A 17,743-nucleotide genomic window follows, 5' to 3' on the forward strand; every position below is an offset into this window, starting at 1 on the left:
CGATAAACTCCTTTGTGAGAACTCCATTTCTTTTCCCTGGAGCTGAGGAGAATCAGTATAAGGCAGTTCAGCCTCATCAAATATTAAAAGAAATGTGTAATCTGAATGGAAAGCAAAGGTTGCTCTGGAAGGAACGTGACCAGACAAAGGAGAGGTAACCACCTATCCATTCCCTGGGCAGGGCAACCTGTCTGGCTGGTCAGCAGTGCAGGACGGAGAAGATGGTTGCAAATCAGAGTCTCCACCTCTGGCTTGAAATGCCAAATGTCAGGGATGTGTTACCTAAGATAAAATATCCACTGAACCCCAAGAGGAAGCCATTCTGAAGTGGGGGTTGGGGGAATGACTGAAAGGGACAGTGAGAAAAATATGGGGAGGAGGGAGAGAGGAGAAAAGAAAAGAAAAGGCATGACCAAAAAAGAGAAAATTAGGGAGCCGCAGTTTTGGCAAGCTCACTTGGTGAAGATCACAGTGGTCGCTGGAATAACAACCAGCCAGATTTGAGCTGTTACTTGGAGCATGACAAGAAAGATTTAATTTAACATCGGATCCAACTTCCTGGGGCTGAGGTCTGTGAGATGCTGGAAGGAACTACAGCGGGACAGAAGCTCCTTTTTTGGCCTGGAATGGCTCAAAGTCATCTTTCAGGACATCTGAGGGGGTGGGGGATTGGGGAGTTGTCCACATGGACCTGATCTATGGCAAGAAGGCTCAGCCTACAGAGCCACTCCTGGCACCGGGGGAGCAAGACCAACCCCGGAACTGTAGCTAAGACTGCATGGCACTTTGATGTATAGGTAACAATTCTGAGCCTGGGCTCCTGAAATAGGGAAGATAAACATCTGCCCAAAGCCTCAGGGACACACCCAGCCCTCTGATCATAAGGGAAGAGATGGCATCAAAAGGAGTAGGTTCCAGAGGGCCTGGGATAGGCAGAGGCCTGTCTGCTACTCTGCTGCCTCTATAGGGGCAGCAGGCTAAGGAGCTGTCTGTCCTGCAGCGAGTGTCCTGTTTGGTTTCTAAGAACCAGATCTTCCCAAGACTGAAGCTTCTGGAAGGCTGAGCCTCCAGGACCCTAGCACAGGTGAGACTCCCCATTTCCTGTCCCTCCTGTCTGCCCCTCCCTAGCTCCTGGCCTAGTGCTCCTCCTCACCACCAAGCTCCATCTGTTCCTGAAGGACCTGGCTAGGAAGGGCCTTGGGGACAGAGAGAGGATAAGGGATCACTTTGCCACTGTCTCCTGGGGATATACTTGAAGGAAAGGCAGTGATTGATTCCAGGAAGGACTAGGATAGATTCCAGCAACAGAGAGCCTCTCAGAACTTTCTAGTTTGTTTTCTCTAGGGGAGAAGGAGGGAGAGAGTTGGTAGAATAGGTTATTACTCAGAAACTTAACCTGATTGTCTGTATCTCCCATGGAACTACAGCTAAAGGAAATGGACTCAATACTTTGAAACTAGAGAGATGCCAGTTTGAGAAGACACCTGAGGAAGAATTTGTGGAGTGGAGAAGTAAACACTGGAATTGGTGAATAAGGAAAAAAGCAAAATGAACAATCTCTTTTCTAGAGAACTTTTAAAACAGAGGTTTTCAAATTTTATTCTGATTTACCAATCAAATGTAGCAACGCCTTCCCCCAAAGGCCTTTTTCCCCAGGATCCCAATATCTAAACCGATAACCATGGAGCTGAGACTACAGCTCATCTTTTGTCCTCTTGGCCTCTCCCAGACCATCACCAACCCCAGCCTCTTCCTCTGCCCACTGCCAGCACGTCCCGCCCCCCCCTTACCCCAGCCCCAACACTATGACTCAAAAGTTTTCAGCTTGAAAATCCTGTTGTGAAACTTCTCTGAGTCTCCTCCATCCAAACCACCTGAAAAAAGTGAATGCCCAGCGAAGGACCACTTCTTTGATTTGTACTGATGTTCCTGACATTCATGACACCAACCAGGCCTTAATGGGCTCTTCCAGCCCTTCAGAATCTATGACATCTTTGGGCACAGGCTTCCAGCCTGCAGACAGTCCCCCAACCAGGAACTCACCTCCTTCTCCCCACAGATGTTGCTGATGATGGAGCTGGACGCTGGGCTGGAGGATGGTCCCAGGACAGCGACCACCCCCTTGGGGAGGATCTGGCACACTGCAGCCAGCAGCAAGGGCAGAGCAGGAAGAGAAACAAGGCACTCATCAGGTGGGATGTGGGCCACCTACCCTGCCTGGGCTTCGGCCTCTGAGGCCTTCAACTGTACCCGCTGCCCCTGGCCTCTGCCCACGGTGGCCCCCATGCCCTCTCCCAAACTTCCAAAGCCAGTACCTCCCCTTCCCTGGACTACTGGGGTCTAGGACAGTTTTATTGGATTTTATGGGTGCTATCAAATGAGGAAATTACCCAGGTTATGACAACATATGGCCACAACAAATAGCATATATACGAGTATATTATCTGGGTTGTCACTGAAAGACACAAGCTAATGGTGGAGACCTGCAGAGTCCATCCCAGGCCTGGCCTGCAGTTTAGGTGTTGGGAGCCCAGGCAAGGTTGCTGCAAGGGTGGAGGACCCAGCTCTCAGAATGGTCACCCAGCATGCAACCTGTTAGTCTCCCCCAATATAAAGAGGGTCTGGGGAGAAAGAGAGACAGACAAGCAGAGAGACGACGGGGGGTGAAGGTGATGCAGGCATAGAGAAGAAAGCAGACTTAGTTAAAGTTAAAGGGAACCGGACAGAGAGAAGAAGAAAGAGAAAATAAGAGGCAGAGATAGAGAGTGAGAGGCAGAAAGGGGTCTCAAGTCTCAAGGCCACCCTCTGTTTACCTCGTCCCGAGCCTAGCCTGAAGCACTTACTTCCCTGAGTGTATCAGGTGCTTTCTTGACTAACCAACATGTTGCATGACCTTGTGCCTCTCTGAGGGGAAGGTAACCATCCCTCCTCTACTACAGACACGCACTCACCTGTCAAGCAGTACCTCGAACACTGCCTTCTCTTTATACCTTCCTGGGTTCCTTTAGGTGGAATCCATCCTCTCCAGGCCTCCCAAGGTCCTTGGTTTGTCCCTCTATTCTAAGGCACTTGTGGGTCTATTTCAGTTTGTTGTTAGGTGTCTTTCTCCTCTCACTAGATTTCAAACCCCTTAAGGGAAGGAGCTGAGCCATACTGTCTCCAAATCCTTCCTTTTCATTCCTTCGGTGTCCATCACAATGTTTTCTAGCACTAGTAGGTGCCCAGTTCACATTCACTGAGTGAATGAGTGGATGGATGGGACATGCAGTCAGAAGGGGGAGGACAGGATATAAAAGAGGAACTAGATGGAGAGAGAACATGAGACAGTTCTCAGACAATCTCTTGCTTCTGTGATCGCAGAACCAAGCAGCCCCCCTCAGAATAGGCACCGAGGTTCTCTTTCACACTACAAGACATTCTTCTCTGCAAAACTCAGAGCTGGATTCTGGGCACATTTTCCTCCGACTCACATCAGAGGCAGGCAGAGCCATTTCTCAAGCCAGTAAACAGGTTGAGGGAAAAATCCAAGGTTCCTCGTTGAGTCAGCTGTAAAGCCACACCTGTAACTTGGCTGCTCCTCCTTTTAGGACAGAGTCCTAACTATTGGCCACACAGCCAAGTGATGGCCCTAATGGGGTGCAGGTAGTGGGGAGGAGCACAACTGCATGCAGTTCACCCCATGAAGGACAAGTCTGCAAGAGCGTCTCTCAGCCTGCAGCCCACGCCGGGATCCTACAATATCACAGGTCTCAGCTGACCAAGAGGCTGGGGATAGCGATGTCTAAAGGCCACCCATCGGTACTATGTGTCATCCCAGTGGCACGACCAGGCTTTACCTTTGGAGAATGTTCAAGCTATTTCCATGTAAGTTATCTCATGTGATCTCTGCCAGCTTAATTTATCCCTACTAGATGCTCTAAGTTCATCAGCTGTCAAATTCCTACAGCAGCTTCAGGGGTGAGTTTTAGCTCTGATCTTACCAATTAGGAAACAGCATCCTAGAGACGTTCAGTGAGTCCCTGAAAGTCACACATCTAATAAAGGTCAAGAGCCAGCACTGGAGTTCGTCTGCTGGCCCATGCCGTGTCCATTCTGCTCTCACACAGCCGCCTACTCTGTCTGCCCTACTCCTTGCTGCCCCTAAGGCCCATCTCTTCTCAACCCCTTTCAGTTGAGGTTCCCACTCCCTCTTGTTCTGCTGAATCTGCTTTCCCAAAGCCATCAGTGACCTCTAATTAGTTCTCATCCTACTCTCTTTTTGCAGCATCTAATGCTGTTGATTACATTGTTCTTTACAATTTCATAACAGCTTCCAATCCTAATTCTATCCACTTCTCTGACCACTCTTTTTCACTTTCTTTGCTGACTCCTTTTCCTTCTTCCACCTGCCAAACTCAGATTTTCTCTCTGTTTCACTCTCCCTGGGCAATCTCACCCTTGCCTGTGGTCTGCACACGTACCTCTGCCCAGGTGATCCTCCACTCTGACCTGTGTCCTGGGTTACAAAATCAGTTCCAACCACCTGCTGAATGTCACCACCGGGACTTCCCTCTGTTACCACTCAGTCAATACGTCGACGACAGAGAGGCAGAAAGCAGTCATTAAGGTTCTGAGCAAGCCTGTGTGGTTTAAGTCATTGAGTCTTGAACCCAGTGATGTAATGGGTTTCAGTCATGAAGCCAGTGGCTTCATTGGCTCCGTCATGTACTACATGTCATGAGAACTGGAGCAAGGTACTGAAGCTCTCTAGGGCTGCTTCCTCGTTTCTAGCGTCAAAATGCTAACAGCAGCTCTCGTGTAGGGCTGTCGTGAGAATGAACGTGAGTCAGTACATACAAAAGGCTTAGAATGGTGCTGACATGCTATGCAACTCTCCCTATCACACCCATGACATCATATTTCCTATATGCTTTACATACATAATCTGATTTGATCTTCATACTTGTTGGAAGAAGATTCATTATTATCCCCATTTTACACATGGGGAAGTTGGGGCTTAGAAAATTTCAGTCACTTGTTCAAGATTACATAGGTAATATGGTAGAGCTGGGCTTGAACTTGGAGATACATCTGGCACCAAAGCCGAGTTCTGAACCATTGCACTTCATTCCGCTTAGCATGTAAGCTCAAAGCCATAGTCACCCTTGACTCTTCCTCACCTTCCCTCACTGAACCTGTTCACTTCCTCCCAATCAAGGGTCAGGTTTTGGTTATTTGATCTTCTCCTCCCGCTGTCCTCTCCTTCCCACTCCCACTGTCACTGGTACTACCTGCCTCCTAAGGGGTCTCTGTCTCCAGGATTCTTCTTTTCCAATCTGTTCTCCAAACTGTGAGGCACATTATAATCTTAAAACATTGATCTCTGTGCTTCTGCAGGGCAGAAAGCTTGTCATATTTATCTCTGCATCCTCCATATCTAGAGCAGGGCCTGACTCAGAGTTATCTGCTCAATTGATAGCTGTTGAGCCACACTGAAGTCTGCTTAACACCTTTCACGGGAAACTGGAAATAAACCAAGTGTCTAGTCATAAGGGAATAAATAGCTATCTAAAGTCTGGGTCATATACATAAATGGAGTATTATTGGGGTATTTAAAATGCTTATAAACAGTTTGTAATAGTATTTATGTAATAAAATTAAGAAAAAGAAGCAGCATATAAAATTATATGTATATTTTTATGAAGGCGACAGCTAAGCGAATACAGAAAATAGTTATGCACTGAGAAATGATTGGAAGAAGATATTATAAAAGCCCACATTTGTTGGGTGCTACTTATGGCCCATAATAAGTATTTTATATGAATGGATTTATTTAATTCTCAAAGTAATCTGATGAGATAGCTACTATTACTGTCACTGTCATTTTACAGGTGAGAAAATGGGACAGGAAAGTTTAAAGAAAAAATGTAGGCTCTGAACACTTAACCCATGACTTCAGCGTTAGTTCCTTAACCACTGCACCACCAAACTCCCATTAGTTAACGCTGATTAACTGGGATATTAATAGAGATTGCCTGGGCCAGCGGAACACAATGATTTTCTTTCCCATTTTTCTTACTTTCTATAAACAAGTAAAATCCAAATCGATCTGATCTCCTCCATTTCCTACCCTTCCAACCCTTTCCCATGGTGCCTCCTCCTGCTTCACACCCGTTCACCTAGAATACATTCTGAATTTTCCTCCCTGAGCCTATTGCAAAATATTTCTTTCTGATTAGGGCAGGGGTTCTTAACCTGCTGCCTGAGATCTGGGGGTAAAAGTCTGTGGTCTGTAAGTATTTTTTTTTGAAAAGTTACTTTATTTTCTCTAACTCCTAACTGACATTTAGCATTTCCTTCAATTTTGAATGCAGGCAAACCATAGTACTGGTGACTTTGTCACTGACAGGCATTGCAATGTTTTCATATCACATTACAGTGCTGCAGATATCTTAAAATATAACTTATATTCATAATTACTTCAACATTATACTAGTAGTTAGATTTAATACTAGGCTTGGCTATTTAATATATTAATCTTTTTTCATTTTTGCAGATCGTATTTATTAATTTACAAAGCACATAAGAAGATCAGACAATTTAGTTGGCAAACTTTCCACAGTGCACTTACACTGTGGAAAGTTCGCGAACTTAATTGTGTGACCTTCGTATATTAATATATCACTATTAAAATATTTTAATTTCATTTCCATGTAATTGGTTTTCTTGGTCATCCTATCCATTTCATTTTATTCATTTAAAAACATTTTCTGAGAAAGAGTCCATTAGCACCCTCAAACTACCGTGGTCTAGGCCCATTCTTGCTCTTCTGCCTGACAAACTTCTTCTGATCCTTTAGTGCCCAGCTCAGATCTTGCCCCTAGGCAAGAAGGTACCTCTCTCTTCCTCTATTCACATCACACTGTGGCTCTGAGTTAGCTCTTTGCTAGAACTGCCTAAGAGACGGTCAGCTTCTCTTCTCTCTGAATTCCTGGCCAGTTTCTGCCCCAAGATGGCTCATTATGTTGGGTCTCAAGCAGAGAGAATTTTCTCCTAAAGATCAATTCTTATAGAAGGCCACAATCCCTTATTTCCAACACCTAAATCCAAAAGGCTATGAAACAGGATGGTTGTCATCAAACTCGTCTGGTGGCAAAATCTGATCCACAAAGACAGATGTGAAGCTATTTATATATGTATATCTGAATACAAGCACCATTTATTTGAGTATTGGGTTCTGCCCCATGCCCAACTGGAGATGTTATTTAATCTATGCTTTATGTACCACATGACCTTCCAATATAGAGACAGTTCTGTATGCTAAACACCTCTGGCCTCGAGGATTTGGTGAATGTGTGCCTGCTGTTCTGAATGTCCAGCTCCCATCCCCTCACTGGATCGGAAACTCCTTGAGGGCAGCTGTCACATCTATTCAGTCCTGGCAAAAAGCAATTGCTCAATAGCTGCCTGCTCAACTGAATTGAAATGATCCAAAATGAGTCCACAGAATTGAATTATCATCTTCCCTGCAGCGACGGCCTGGGGATTTGCTGGGATCTGGGAATTGCTCTTTCATTCCCTATGAAGAATGCCCCGCTCAATAGAAATGGAAATCATTTATAAAGGACCTCTGGGACCCTGATTCTGCAGGCCCTGGCAGTCTCTGTGAGGGCTCTGAGCAGTCTGTGGGAAGGATGGGAGGGGAGGGAGATGCACTTTACCTCTGCCTCCCAGGGAACACGGAAGAAACCAGGAGACGAGAATGACATTGCCATGGCAACAAAGTTTCCCAGACAGCAGAGGAGTTGGAAGGCAACTGTCAGAGCAGCTGCTAGAATAAAAGACCATGATGGGGTGTTATACGAAGGGAGACTTCTTCCCCTCAAGATGTTAGCTCCGGCCTGGGTTCCAAGTCTCCTGAGAAACCTGGGCTACACAAGAAGGACTCATGGAAACTTAGTACTTCTCTGAGTCTTCACAGTGAAGGGAAGGGTCTGGCTGTGATGCAGAGGGTACCACTGACTGGAGGCCCTCTAGGAAAGAGGCCACTCCCTGGGAGGGGTCATGGAAGCCCAGCCTCCTAGTAACTCTCAGCATGCCACTAGATGAGTCACTAGCTGCTCTCTGAGCCCTTGTGGTAAACAATCCCTGTCACCAGGAGCTGGCAATTAAGTGAAGCAGAGGGGAGAACTCAGAGTCCTTCACATCAAAACACTTCAGGATGCTGAAGCCTGAGAGGAGTGTGTGAGTGTATGGGGGGGCGGGCGGGGGGGGGGTAGGTGGGAGGGGCAGGCGGGGAGGGCAACTTCTCCCTTTGTGCCTGGTGATGCTGCATACTAAGCACCACGTGAAGCCCTAACTGTCCCCAAGCAAAGCAAACAATGCCAAAGAAGCCTTTCCTCCCTGCGCCTAAGCCTGCAGGAGGGCATTCCATTCTCAACTCTCCATGAGTGGACAACAGGCTGAATGGGTTGGACTTGTCAGCGTCTGAGCCAAGAGGGGGGGTGTGAGTGTGGTAGTGTCAGGTCGTTGCGACATCACACCCTGAGACGTGACCAACAGCGTATCATTCGAAGCCCTCAGCCTGGTCCCAAACCCCTTGCCAGGCGTTTTCCCTGTGCAGGCACCGGGCTGAGAGACAGGAGTCCTCACAATCACCTGGTGAGGGAGGAGTGAATATACAAATTGTCCTACCACTACTACCACCAGGTAACATTTATTGAGAGTTCACCCTATTGCGGGGCACTGCTCTAAGTCTTTCAAGTGTATCGTCTCATTTAATCCTTACCACAACCTCATGAAACGAGAACTCGTTCTTCTAGTTTTACAGAAGAGGAATCTGAGGCACGGGAGAAAAGCGCATGGTGCTGGGAGAGGCAGGATTAGGATGCTGGTGCGTTTCACTGCAGCCCCTGAGCTCTGACTGCTCTTCCATGGGGCTCTTCCGCCGTGGCCCTCAGCACCGCCCCCCCCCACGGAGACTCCGTTTCAGCCACGCCCATCTGTCACTGTGCCCCCACGGACTCCTTCCCCCCCCCTCAAGAATTGACTCAGGCTATTATGCCTCCTGCATGAATGCCCTCTTTCCCTTCTTGTTACCTACCCAACACGTCAAGGGCTGGTCTGGCTACATCTATGACCCAGTTCTGACCTCCCCCTGCCCTCATCCGAGGCACTCACTGGCAAGCCCGCAGCAGAGCTACTGAAGTGTATGTCCCTTTTCAGATGTGTGGTTTTAACTGCCTTCTAAAAAGACCATGAGTCTCAGTTTCCCTATCTGTAAAATGCGGAGGTTGGACCAGATAAGCTTTCTAAGCACTGTAATTCAATGCATTTCTGAGTCCATATTATGCATGCTATAGAAGGGGAGCAAGGAATGTTTGTTGAATGGCTCATCACTATTCCTCTGCCTTTCTCTTCTTGTTTCTCTCTTTTTTTCTCTTAGGCTGACTTGGATTCACTCTGCTGAACTGACTGAAAGAAGCTGGCTCTCACTAGACACAGCTCCGAGTCACCAGAGGTCATGCCCTCGGAGCCTGCAAGAAGCTCAGGAGCTTGTGCAAGAACAGTCCCACGGCTGGAGTGTGGCACACCTTGCCCCTCTCCAGGCCCACTGGGGCCCAGATAACCAGGGCGCCTCTGGGTTTCCAGGGGCAACAGTGTGGATGTCTGATAGCAAGGCTGGCCTCACAGACACAACCCAAGGCAGAGGTGGGGGGTTGACAAGTGTGCTCCTGCTTCTAGTTCTGCAGTAAATAAAACCTCAAACTGGCTCTGACAGCAGGGAGGGTGCCTCCAGGTGTCGGAGTGATAAGGGGATGGGCGCTCAGTTAAACTCTAATACATTAGCTGCAGGAGACACACTGATCTATTGGAACAGAGGGCAAGGCCTGTGGGAGCTCCCTGCACAAGAAAGGCCGAAATGGAGATAAGATATGAGATGGATATAAGGGAAAGGGAAGGATAGAAGGGCCAGGCAAGAGGGGTATGACCTAATGGGTCTTGTCCATCCTTTTATTTCAGCACTGTGGAAGTGGGGAAGTCAAACATCAAGAAGCCTGAGGCAAGGATGTTCACCCAGGGACAGAGGTGGAAGGAATCAGGTGTGAGTTTGAGGAAGCTTTATGAGGGACACTCACTTTATATAAAACCACTCTATGAAAATCTAAGTGAACCAGCTAGAAGCAGGAGCAATTTTCTACCATACCGTCCCACTTTCCAGGTGTGTTATTGATTAATGCTCCCATGTGATGTGTCCCATCTCAGTTTTTTTTGGGGGGGGTTCTAATTTCTTTTTTCTTTTTTTATTATTTTTAATTTATTGGGGTGACAATTGTTAGTAAAATTACATAGATTTCAGGTGTGCAATTCTATTACCATCAAATGAGAAAGTTAAACTCCAGCATCTTTAGTTTCATTACACTTCAGAATTTTTGATTCCGAAATTGTCATTACTCCCCTTGACCGCCATGCCCTCTCCGAATATGGTTCAGTAAGCGATTTGTGCAGAGATTTTTGAAACTCATCTGTTGCTGAAAGCGGGCACTATCGTACATTGTAGCATTGCCACTGCCCCAACTTAGACCACAGCCTTTACTTTCCATAACCAAGAACAGCTTCAGTAGGATCTGTTTCATGCTGAAGCAGAGTCCTTAGTCACAGGGTGACAGGTGTGAGATTAAGGACGTTGTTCAGGGCCCCAGAGCCATTAAAATAGTTTTAAGTTAACAGCGCAAATGCGCACTGGGCCACCAGCCCAGGGAGGACACAGCCTATGACACTTGGCGGTAGATGGCTTTGGATGGCCCTCCACAACCTCCAAAGGCTCAAAGCTGTCAGATGTATCAAGCCCAGAAAACTGGAAAGAGAAGGGGAATATCCAATTAGAAAGGATGCCCCATGAGGCATACTGACATTAAGACAGGCTATTTTAGAGCAGCCGGGAGATAAATGGTGCTGCCAGATAAGGATGGCTGAACTTTGAAACAGACGAGGGAAGGAGACGACAGTAGGAGCTGGGAGGAAGCCTGCTTCAAGGTGAGGATAAGGGAATAAAGCCAACAACAGAATCCACAGCTGCCACTTACTGAGCACCTGCTATGTGCATGGTGCTAAGCACCTCACCTATACTGTCTCATGTCATTTGCCTGAGGACGTGATATCACCATCCGCAGTCACACAGCTAGTAAATAGTACACCCAGGATTTAAACAGGTCTGTCTGATTCTAAAATCCAGAGTCCTACTTTTTATACCACACGTTCTCCGCAAAGTAGAGATCACAGAACTGAAGTTCCTTCTTCATCCAGCTATCCTGTCATCCTCCTATTTCCTCCCGCAACACTGCCACTGAAGTCCAGTCCCTGCCCCCACCTGCTTCAGCTAATAGCACTAACCCACCACCCGCCCTCCCCCTTACTTTGGGAGGCAAAGAGCTGGGCTGAAACCTTTCTATGAACCGTCTGGGTGGTGTTTAAAATTCTTTGTGGGGGAGCAGCTCTGGCTTCAGATAAAACGCCTTGCGGTAAAAAGATCCAGAAGTGCTCTTTTCTGACAAATGCTAATCATGACTCAAATGTACTGAGATGTAAAAGCTGAACCAAAGGCCACCTGCTAATAAAATATTTGATACCTAAAAGACGGGCATTAGAAAGATGTCCCAAAGGTCTGCAATGTGGAATAGAAATATCAGTTTCTTTTATTCCCCTGATTCATCTGGCTTAATATTTTAGATGTACTGACTCTACTGAGCCAGGCTGCATACATCATGGAAGAGAAAACTTACATCTGCTAATGACCCGCCATCAGCAGCGGGCAGTCTGTTCTGCCAAGGAAGCCCAGAAGCACCAAAGAAAAGGAAGGAGCAGCTTGTTTTCCAAAGTATAGACTACACAACTATTTAGAAATCCAGACCCTTGTCTGAGACCTGCCCTCCTGGAGAAACATTACAGACTGGACTAGGAGATTCATGAGAAGTTATTACTGATATTTCGGATTTCATTTGAAAGATCCTGAGAAAATTAAATCTTCCATTCATTGTATTAGAATTTAATCTCGGTGACAACTAGGATTTCTATCTGTTCCCTGCTGAATCCCCATTGCCTAGAAAAGTGTACAAGAGACCCTCATTAAATATTTATTGACTGACCAAGTGAATAAATGAATATTTCAGGTACCTGTTCCCCCAAGCCCTCTTCTGGAGGAATCTGTGTCCATAGATCCTGCTACCCCCAACAGCCCTATTTGTATGGTAAGAACCTAATCTCTAGAGATGGATACTCTCCCCGAGGATAGTTGTTAGACTATCCGACCAACACCGTGACATGTTGAGACGAGCGCCTGCAAGATCAGCTGGACCAATCAGATCCTCTACCTGGGAAATCCAAAGCAAGAGGCACTGAGGGAAGCTGCCACTGACGTGCACACTGAAGAGACTAAAGCCAGCTGAGGGCAGGGACCGTGCCTGTCTTGTTTCCCACATTGTTCCCAAACAGTTTTGTCTTCCGCATTGTTCCCAAACATGATAGCCTGAATCATGCCTGAAATAGAGTAAATGCTCCATGAAAGTTTCCTGAATGAATAAACAAAGAGTAAATTGGATCTGGCTGGCTATTATGGCACAGGTGCATGATGAATAAGCCAAACTAACAGAGAGGGAAGAGCATGGATCTGATACCACAAGAGCATTAAGGAAGCTGAGACCAAGAGAGAGGGCCACTGCCACATTCCTTTCCTGCCCTCTCTGGATATCCTACCTATTATATGTGGACCAATGTGAATGTGTTTCTTCTCTTGCAATACTAATAGACTAATTAAAGCATTGCTGGATCCATACATAAAAGACCAGATGTCTAACAGGTATACTGGGGGTGCCAAAAAAACATATGCACATTTTAATAGAGGTTATCTATGTATTACTTTTCAAAATTGAATTGAAATTACTGTAGCAATGTGTAATGTGACGTTTGCTCAAAAGATGACATTACTCAAATGAATGCTAGCGTCACCTGCAAGAGGCAGGACAGTCTAAGAAAATGGCAGAAGCATGATTGTCATTTGAGGAGCACAAGACGATTTTGAAGTGGTGTTTGAAATTCGAGAACGTTGTGGAAGTACAATGATAATGGAGGCATGAGTATGCAACAGAACCTCCAACACATCTAACAATTGTACGCGTTCATGGTAAGTTGGAGACACATGGTACTGTATGAAGAAATTGAAATGGCATGCACAGTGATACAAGTGGACACTTTGGTCAACGTTACTCAAGCAGTAGTTCGCCGTAGGAGGGTCTGGATGCTGATGGTAACCACTTTGAGCACCTCTTGTAATTTCAGAAGTCAAATGTGACTTGTATTCATCTTTTGTTATCAGTATATATTGAGTATTACAATTTTAATACAGTTTTTTCCTTTCTTAAAATGTGTATACATTTTTTTGGCACCCTCTGTACTTGAGCAAGAGGCTCTTTTGTTTTGCTTGTTTTTGCCACTGAGTGTTGTTAAAGGTAGAAAACGGCTAGAAAGGGAGGTGATGGGCACTCCAAAGTCTTAGGGAATAGATGTTATCATCTCTCTGGGCTGAGGGGTTCTTTCCCTTCCCTCTCAACTGGAACTGTTCATTTTCAGCTTAGCTGCAAGCTACCAGCCCACTAACTTGGAAGCTCATTCTGTAAAGTCATCAAGGTAATACCAGCAACATGCCAGAGAATTCCGAGGGAGGCGCAGTGGACTGTGCACTGGACTTTGCAGGGTGGTGATGTGAATCTAGGGTCCAGAGCTCTCTCAGCCATTGACTAGCTCTGTGGTTAAGCAAGTTATCCAATGTCTTTTAGCTTCAGTTTCTCTTGTAAAGTGGGAATAAAAACACTTAACACTCGGGTTGTTGGGAGAATTAAATGCAGTGCCCGGCACATAGTAGGGGCTCCATATGTGTGACTTGAGTGACATACAATGTATATTTGTAAAGCACTGCAACTCAGAGAAAATTTTCCTATGTTTTAATTCCTTTAAATCTCACAATTTGCAAAATTTGCAGAGTAGATCCTAGCATTCCCATTTTACAGGTGAAGAAACTGAAGTTAAATAAGTGACTCGTCCAAGGTAACCCACAGAGTGAGTATTCAAACTTTGTCCCAAGTCCCAGTTTCTTCCCACAGCGCTGCCTTCAGCACAAGCAAGCAAGACAGGCCTTGTCTGTCAGATGTGCAACGACTAAGCTATCTTTGTGCTGGCTGTATCTCTCTGCTTCATCACACACGAGGTTTCCTTCAGGGATTTGTGACCAAGAGGCTGAATGATTCAACATATGAAGGAATGAATGAATGGGTGAATGAATGAATGAATGAATGAATGAATATCCTGTCTTAATTCTATTCCACCCATGATTTGCAACAAAACCTGGGAGTCTCATCCCGACTAAGCTGTCTAGGTTTTCCTGGTGTGTGTCTCTCTCCCTCCCTGGGGAATGTCTACATCACAGGCCTGGTGATGGGTGCAGCTCCCACCAGTGCCTCCTCTGAGAACAAGGGAAGCGGCAGGCAGCCCTGCCCATTCTACGTACTGGTTTCTGCAGTCTCGTACTCGCTGTCTCTGAGAAGCTCAAAGATGTCCACTTCGACCTTGGCCTTGCCCAGCCTCTCAGGAGCGCGGTTGATGTGGTTCTTGGCCAGGGTGATGGAGAGCCGCTCCCCTCTGCTGCACTCCATGGGGTCATCCAAGATAGCAGCTGTGGGCAGGCAACCACATGGAGAGTGTTGGAATCCTGTACCATTACCCCTCCTCCTTCTCCAATTTCCCACCACTGCCACCGTCCTCTTCCAGGCAGCTCCCGCACCCCCTCCAGCCGGCCCTCATCAGAACTGTGTTCGAAGCAAGTCCTCTACATCCTAAGGGCTTGGTTGGCAGCCAGGTGTAGCAGTGAATTCTAATGTGCATCCACCTCAGGAGTCCTCCAATGTCATGGCAGAAGTCCTGTAATGACCACTGTGGGTCTATCTGTATGAGCTCCCCAGGCTCAGCATGGTGACACCCTGGGATATACAGCACCATGCACACACAGGTACGTGTGTGCCAAGGAAGGGAAATAGTAGCTGTCCTTCAAACATTGTATTTTATGAGAAACTCTCTCAGGCAAGAGAGGGTTAAAGGAGGCCAGGTTTGAGAGAGAGAGACAGAGACAGAGACAGACAGAAGGACAGAGAGGGGAGAGAGAGAGAAAGGTGAGAGGGATGAGATAGAAAGGAGCAGCTGCAGGATACTGCTGAATGCCGGCTCTCCAGGCTCTGACACCGATCTGGCTCGGTCACCCAGTGAGCTATATTGTTCCTCTCAGCTTGTTTTCCTCACTGAACATTAGGAATAGTAAAACAACCTCATGGGGTTGGTGTGAGGATTCAAAAAGATTACATAGGTTAAGAGGCACATTGTATAAATTTAACCTGTGTGACTTAAACAATGTGAATGGTGTCCATTTAATGGAGTGGTACAGGGCCAATAGCTGCCCAACTTCTGTAAGCAGTATTTAAGATAAGTGTTATGGTGTCATGGAGACTTGGGTTCAAATCCCAGCCCCACCCCGTATTAGCTATGGGACCTCAGTTTCCTCACTTGTAAAATGGGAAGAGAGCCTATCCTTGGGCTATTCTGAAGATTACATGAATAGTATGAGTGAGGTGCTCAGCCCAGTACATGGAGCACTGTAAACACTCAATAAATCTAACAATTGATATCATTCATTCTCTTGGTGGGAGAAATTATGAAATTGAAAATCTTTACACAAATATTTGTACACAAATGCTCATAGCAGCTTTATTCATAAAAGACAAAAAAGTGGAAAAGCCCAAGCACCCATCAGCTGGTGAATGAATAAACAAAATGTGGCAATGGAACATTATTTGACAATGGAATGTTATATAATGGAATATTAATTGACAATAAAAAGAAATGAAGTACTGATGCTCCCTGAAACATTATGCTAAGTGAAAGAAGCCAGTCACTAAAGATCACATGTTGGATGATTCATATGAAAAATGTCCAGAATAGGTAAATCCATAGATACAGAAAGTAGATTAGTGGTTGCCTACTGGCAGTGGTGGGGTGGCGGGGGGAGGTTAAAGCTGGGGAGAAATGGAGAGTGACTGCTAGTGCATATAGCATTTCTTTTGCGACTGATGAAATGTTTTAAAATTGATTGTGGTGATGGATGTGCAATTCTGTGAATACATTAAAAACCACTAAACTGCGTACTTTAAATGAATGAATTGTGTGGTATATGAATTCTAACTCAATAAAGCTGTTACAAAAAAAATAATAAAAAAGAAATATCGAGTATATCTTTCAGAAGTTGAGGCTCAGAAAAGCAATATGGGGATTCAGGCCAAATAGATTTTACTAACATGTGGCCCTGGAATCTCTGGCTCGTGTGGATAGAGATACTCAGGTACTATGCTGTCTTTTTCTGTATATTGCTCCCATAGCTACTGAGGCCCACTTTCTGAACTAAAAACCAGGACAGAAAATATTACAAAGCATTGTTTTCTGATTTGTGGATTTGCTTATATGCATAGCCTTATTGAACAATAAAAACTAGATTTCACTTACACTGCTTGGTCATATACTGGGCAACAGAGGTGCATCCCACGATCTAGGCAATCGGCTTCTGTGAGTTAAGTCATAAAGTAGAGGCACACCCGATGGGATCAGCCACCTGCAGGAGTGGCCAAAGGACTACAAATGTATGTATGACTGCAGACACTGAGAACACCTAAAACTGTCTCTCTCTGCCTCCAATAGATCGTAGGAAAAGAAGACCAGAATGAGATCGCTACTAAGGAATCAGAAACAGAAACAATTACACTGTGCTGTCCTAGAAGGGAGATTTTGAGAACAGAAGGGGAATAGGACAGCCTACAGGAGTCATTCTCAAATGGGCTCCTTCAAGAAGCAGAGAGGGGGCCTCATAGGGGTCCCTAGACGCACACCAGCTTCAACCAGCACAGCTCCAAATCCATCAGTTTTAGATACCATGGTTCACATAAGACTTGATGTGGAAAAAAAATGTTCCACTGTTAAAAATATAATAGATTGCTGAGCTAGGAGAGAAGAGACTCCTCTACCCCCAGCCATCACATTTTGTGGCCTGCGAGGAGAGTGTGACATGGCTGGGCTGGGAGAGAGAAGACCCCTCCATCCCCAGCCCCCACCCTTTCTGGCCTGCCTAGGGCGGGGCAATTACAACTGCAGAGACACTCCCAGGGATCAGCAGTAAGCGGCAGACACAGCTACAGCTTTCAGCAGCTCAGAAATCTCCCACCCGCCACACACACACACACACACACACACACACACACACACACACGGAAGAAGTGCCCTAAGACTCAGGAGAACTGGACACAGGGCTGGTGGTGCTACACTCAGTGTGCATATGTGCAGGAAACGGCAGAAACTGCACTGACTTTGTAAAAACTACCATCCAGACCTCTCAGCCCCACGCGTCTAAATCTGCAGTCCCAACGTCACTCTGGGCACCAGGTGACCAGCTCTGCCTGCACAATATGCAGGGGACTCTGGTACAGCAGAGGACAACCTGGAGATTACTTGGTGGGCGTAAGCCAAGACTGGCAATGCTTTTTGTTTTGTTTTCTTTTGTCTTGTTTTGTCTTTATATCTTTGATATCTTTGCCAGTGTTGAGTGGGGGTTGTCGGTTGTTTTTTACACATGAATGTATTTGATTTTTTCTTTGTTGTTGTGCTTGGTGATTTGCTT

General features: G+C 46.1%; 1 protein-coding gene across 3 annotated transcripts in view; it reads right to left on the reverse strand.

The window, feature by feature from the left end:
* The window catches only part of GRIK4 (glutamate ionotropic receptor kainate type subunit 4), a 637,398-nt gene that overhangs the window by 209,539 nt on the left and 410,116 nt on the right, over positions 1-17,743 (reverse strand). For 2 of the 3 annotated variants that reach the window (XM_033098464.1, XM_033098466.1), the window contains exons 5-6: positions 14,540-14,704; positions 2,044-2,141 (exon numbers count right to left, since the gene is read on the reverse strand). In XM_033098464.1, coding sequence (XP_032954355.1) covers positions 2,044-2,141; positions 14,540-14,704 — 263 coding nt within the window. The remainder of the gene's footprint in view (positions 1-2,043; positions 2,142-14,539; positions 14,705-17,743) is intronic. The other variant, XM_033098465.1, reaches the window with a different exon arrangement.

Source organism: Rhinolophus ferrumequinum, chromosome 25 (genome assembly GCF_004115265.2).
Source record: "Rhinolophus ferrumequinum isolate MPI-CBG mRhiFer1 chromosome 25, mRhiFer1_v1.p, whole genome shotgun sequence".
Classification (NCBI taxonomy): domain Eukaryota; kingdom Metazoa; phylum Chordata; class Mammalia; order Chiroptera; family Rhinolophidae; genus Rhinolophus; species Rhinolophus ferrumequinum.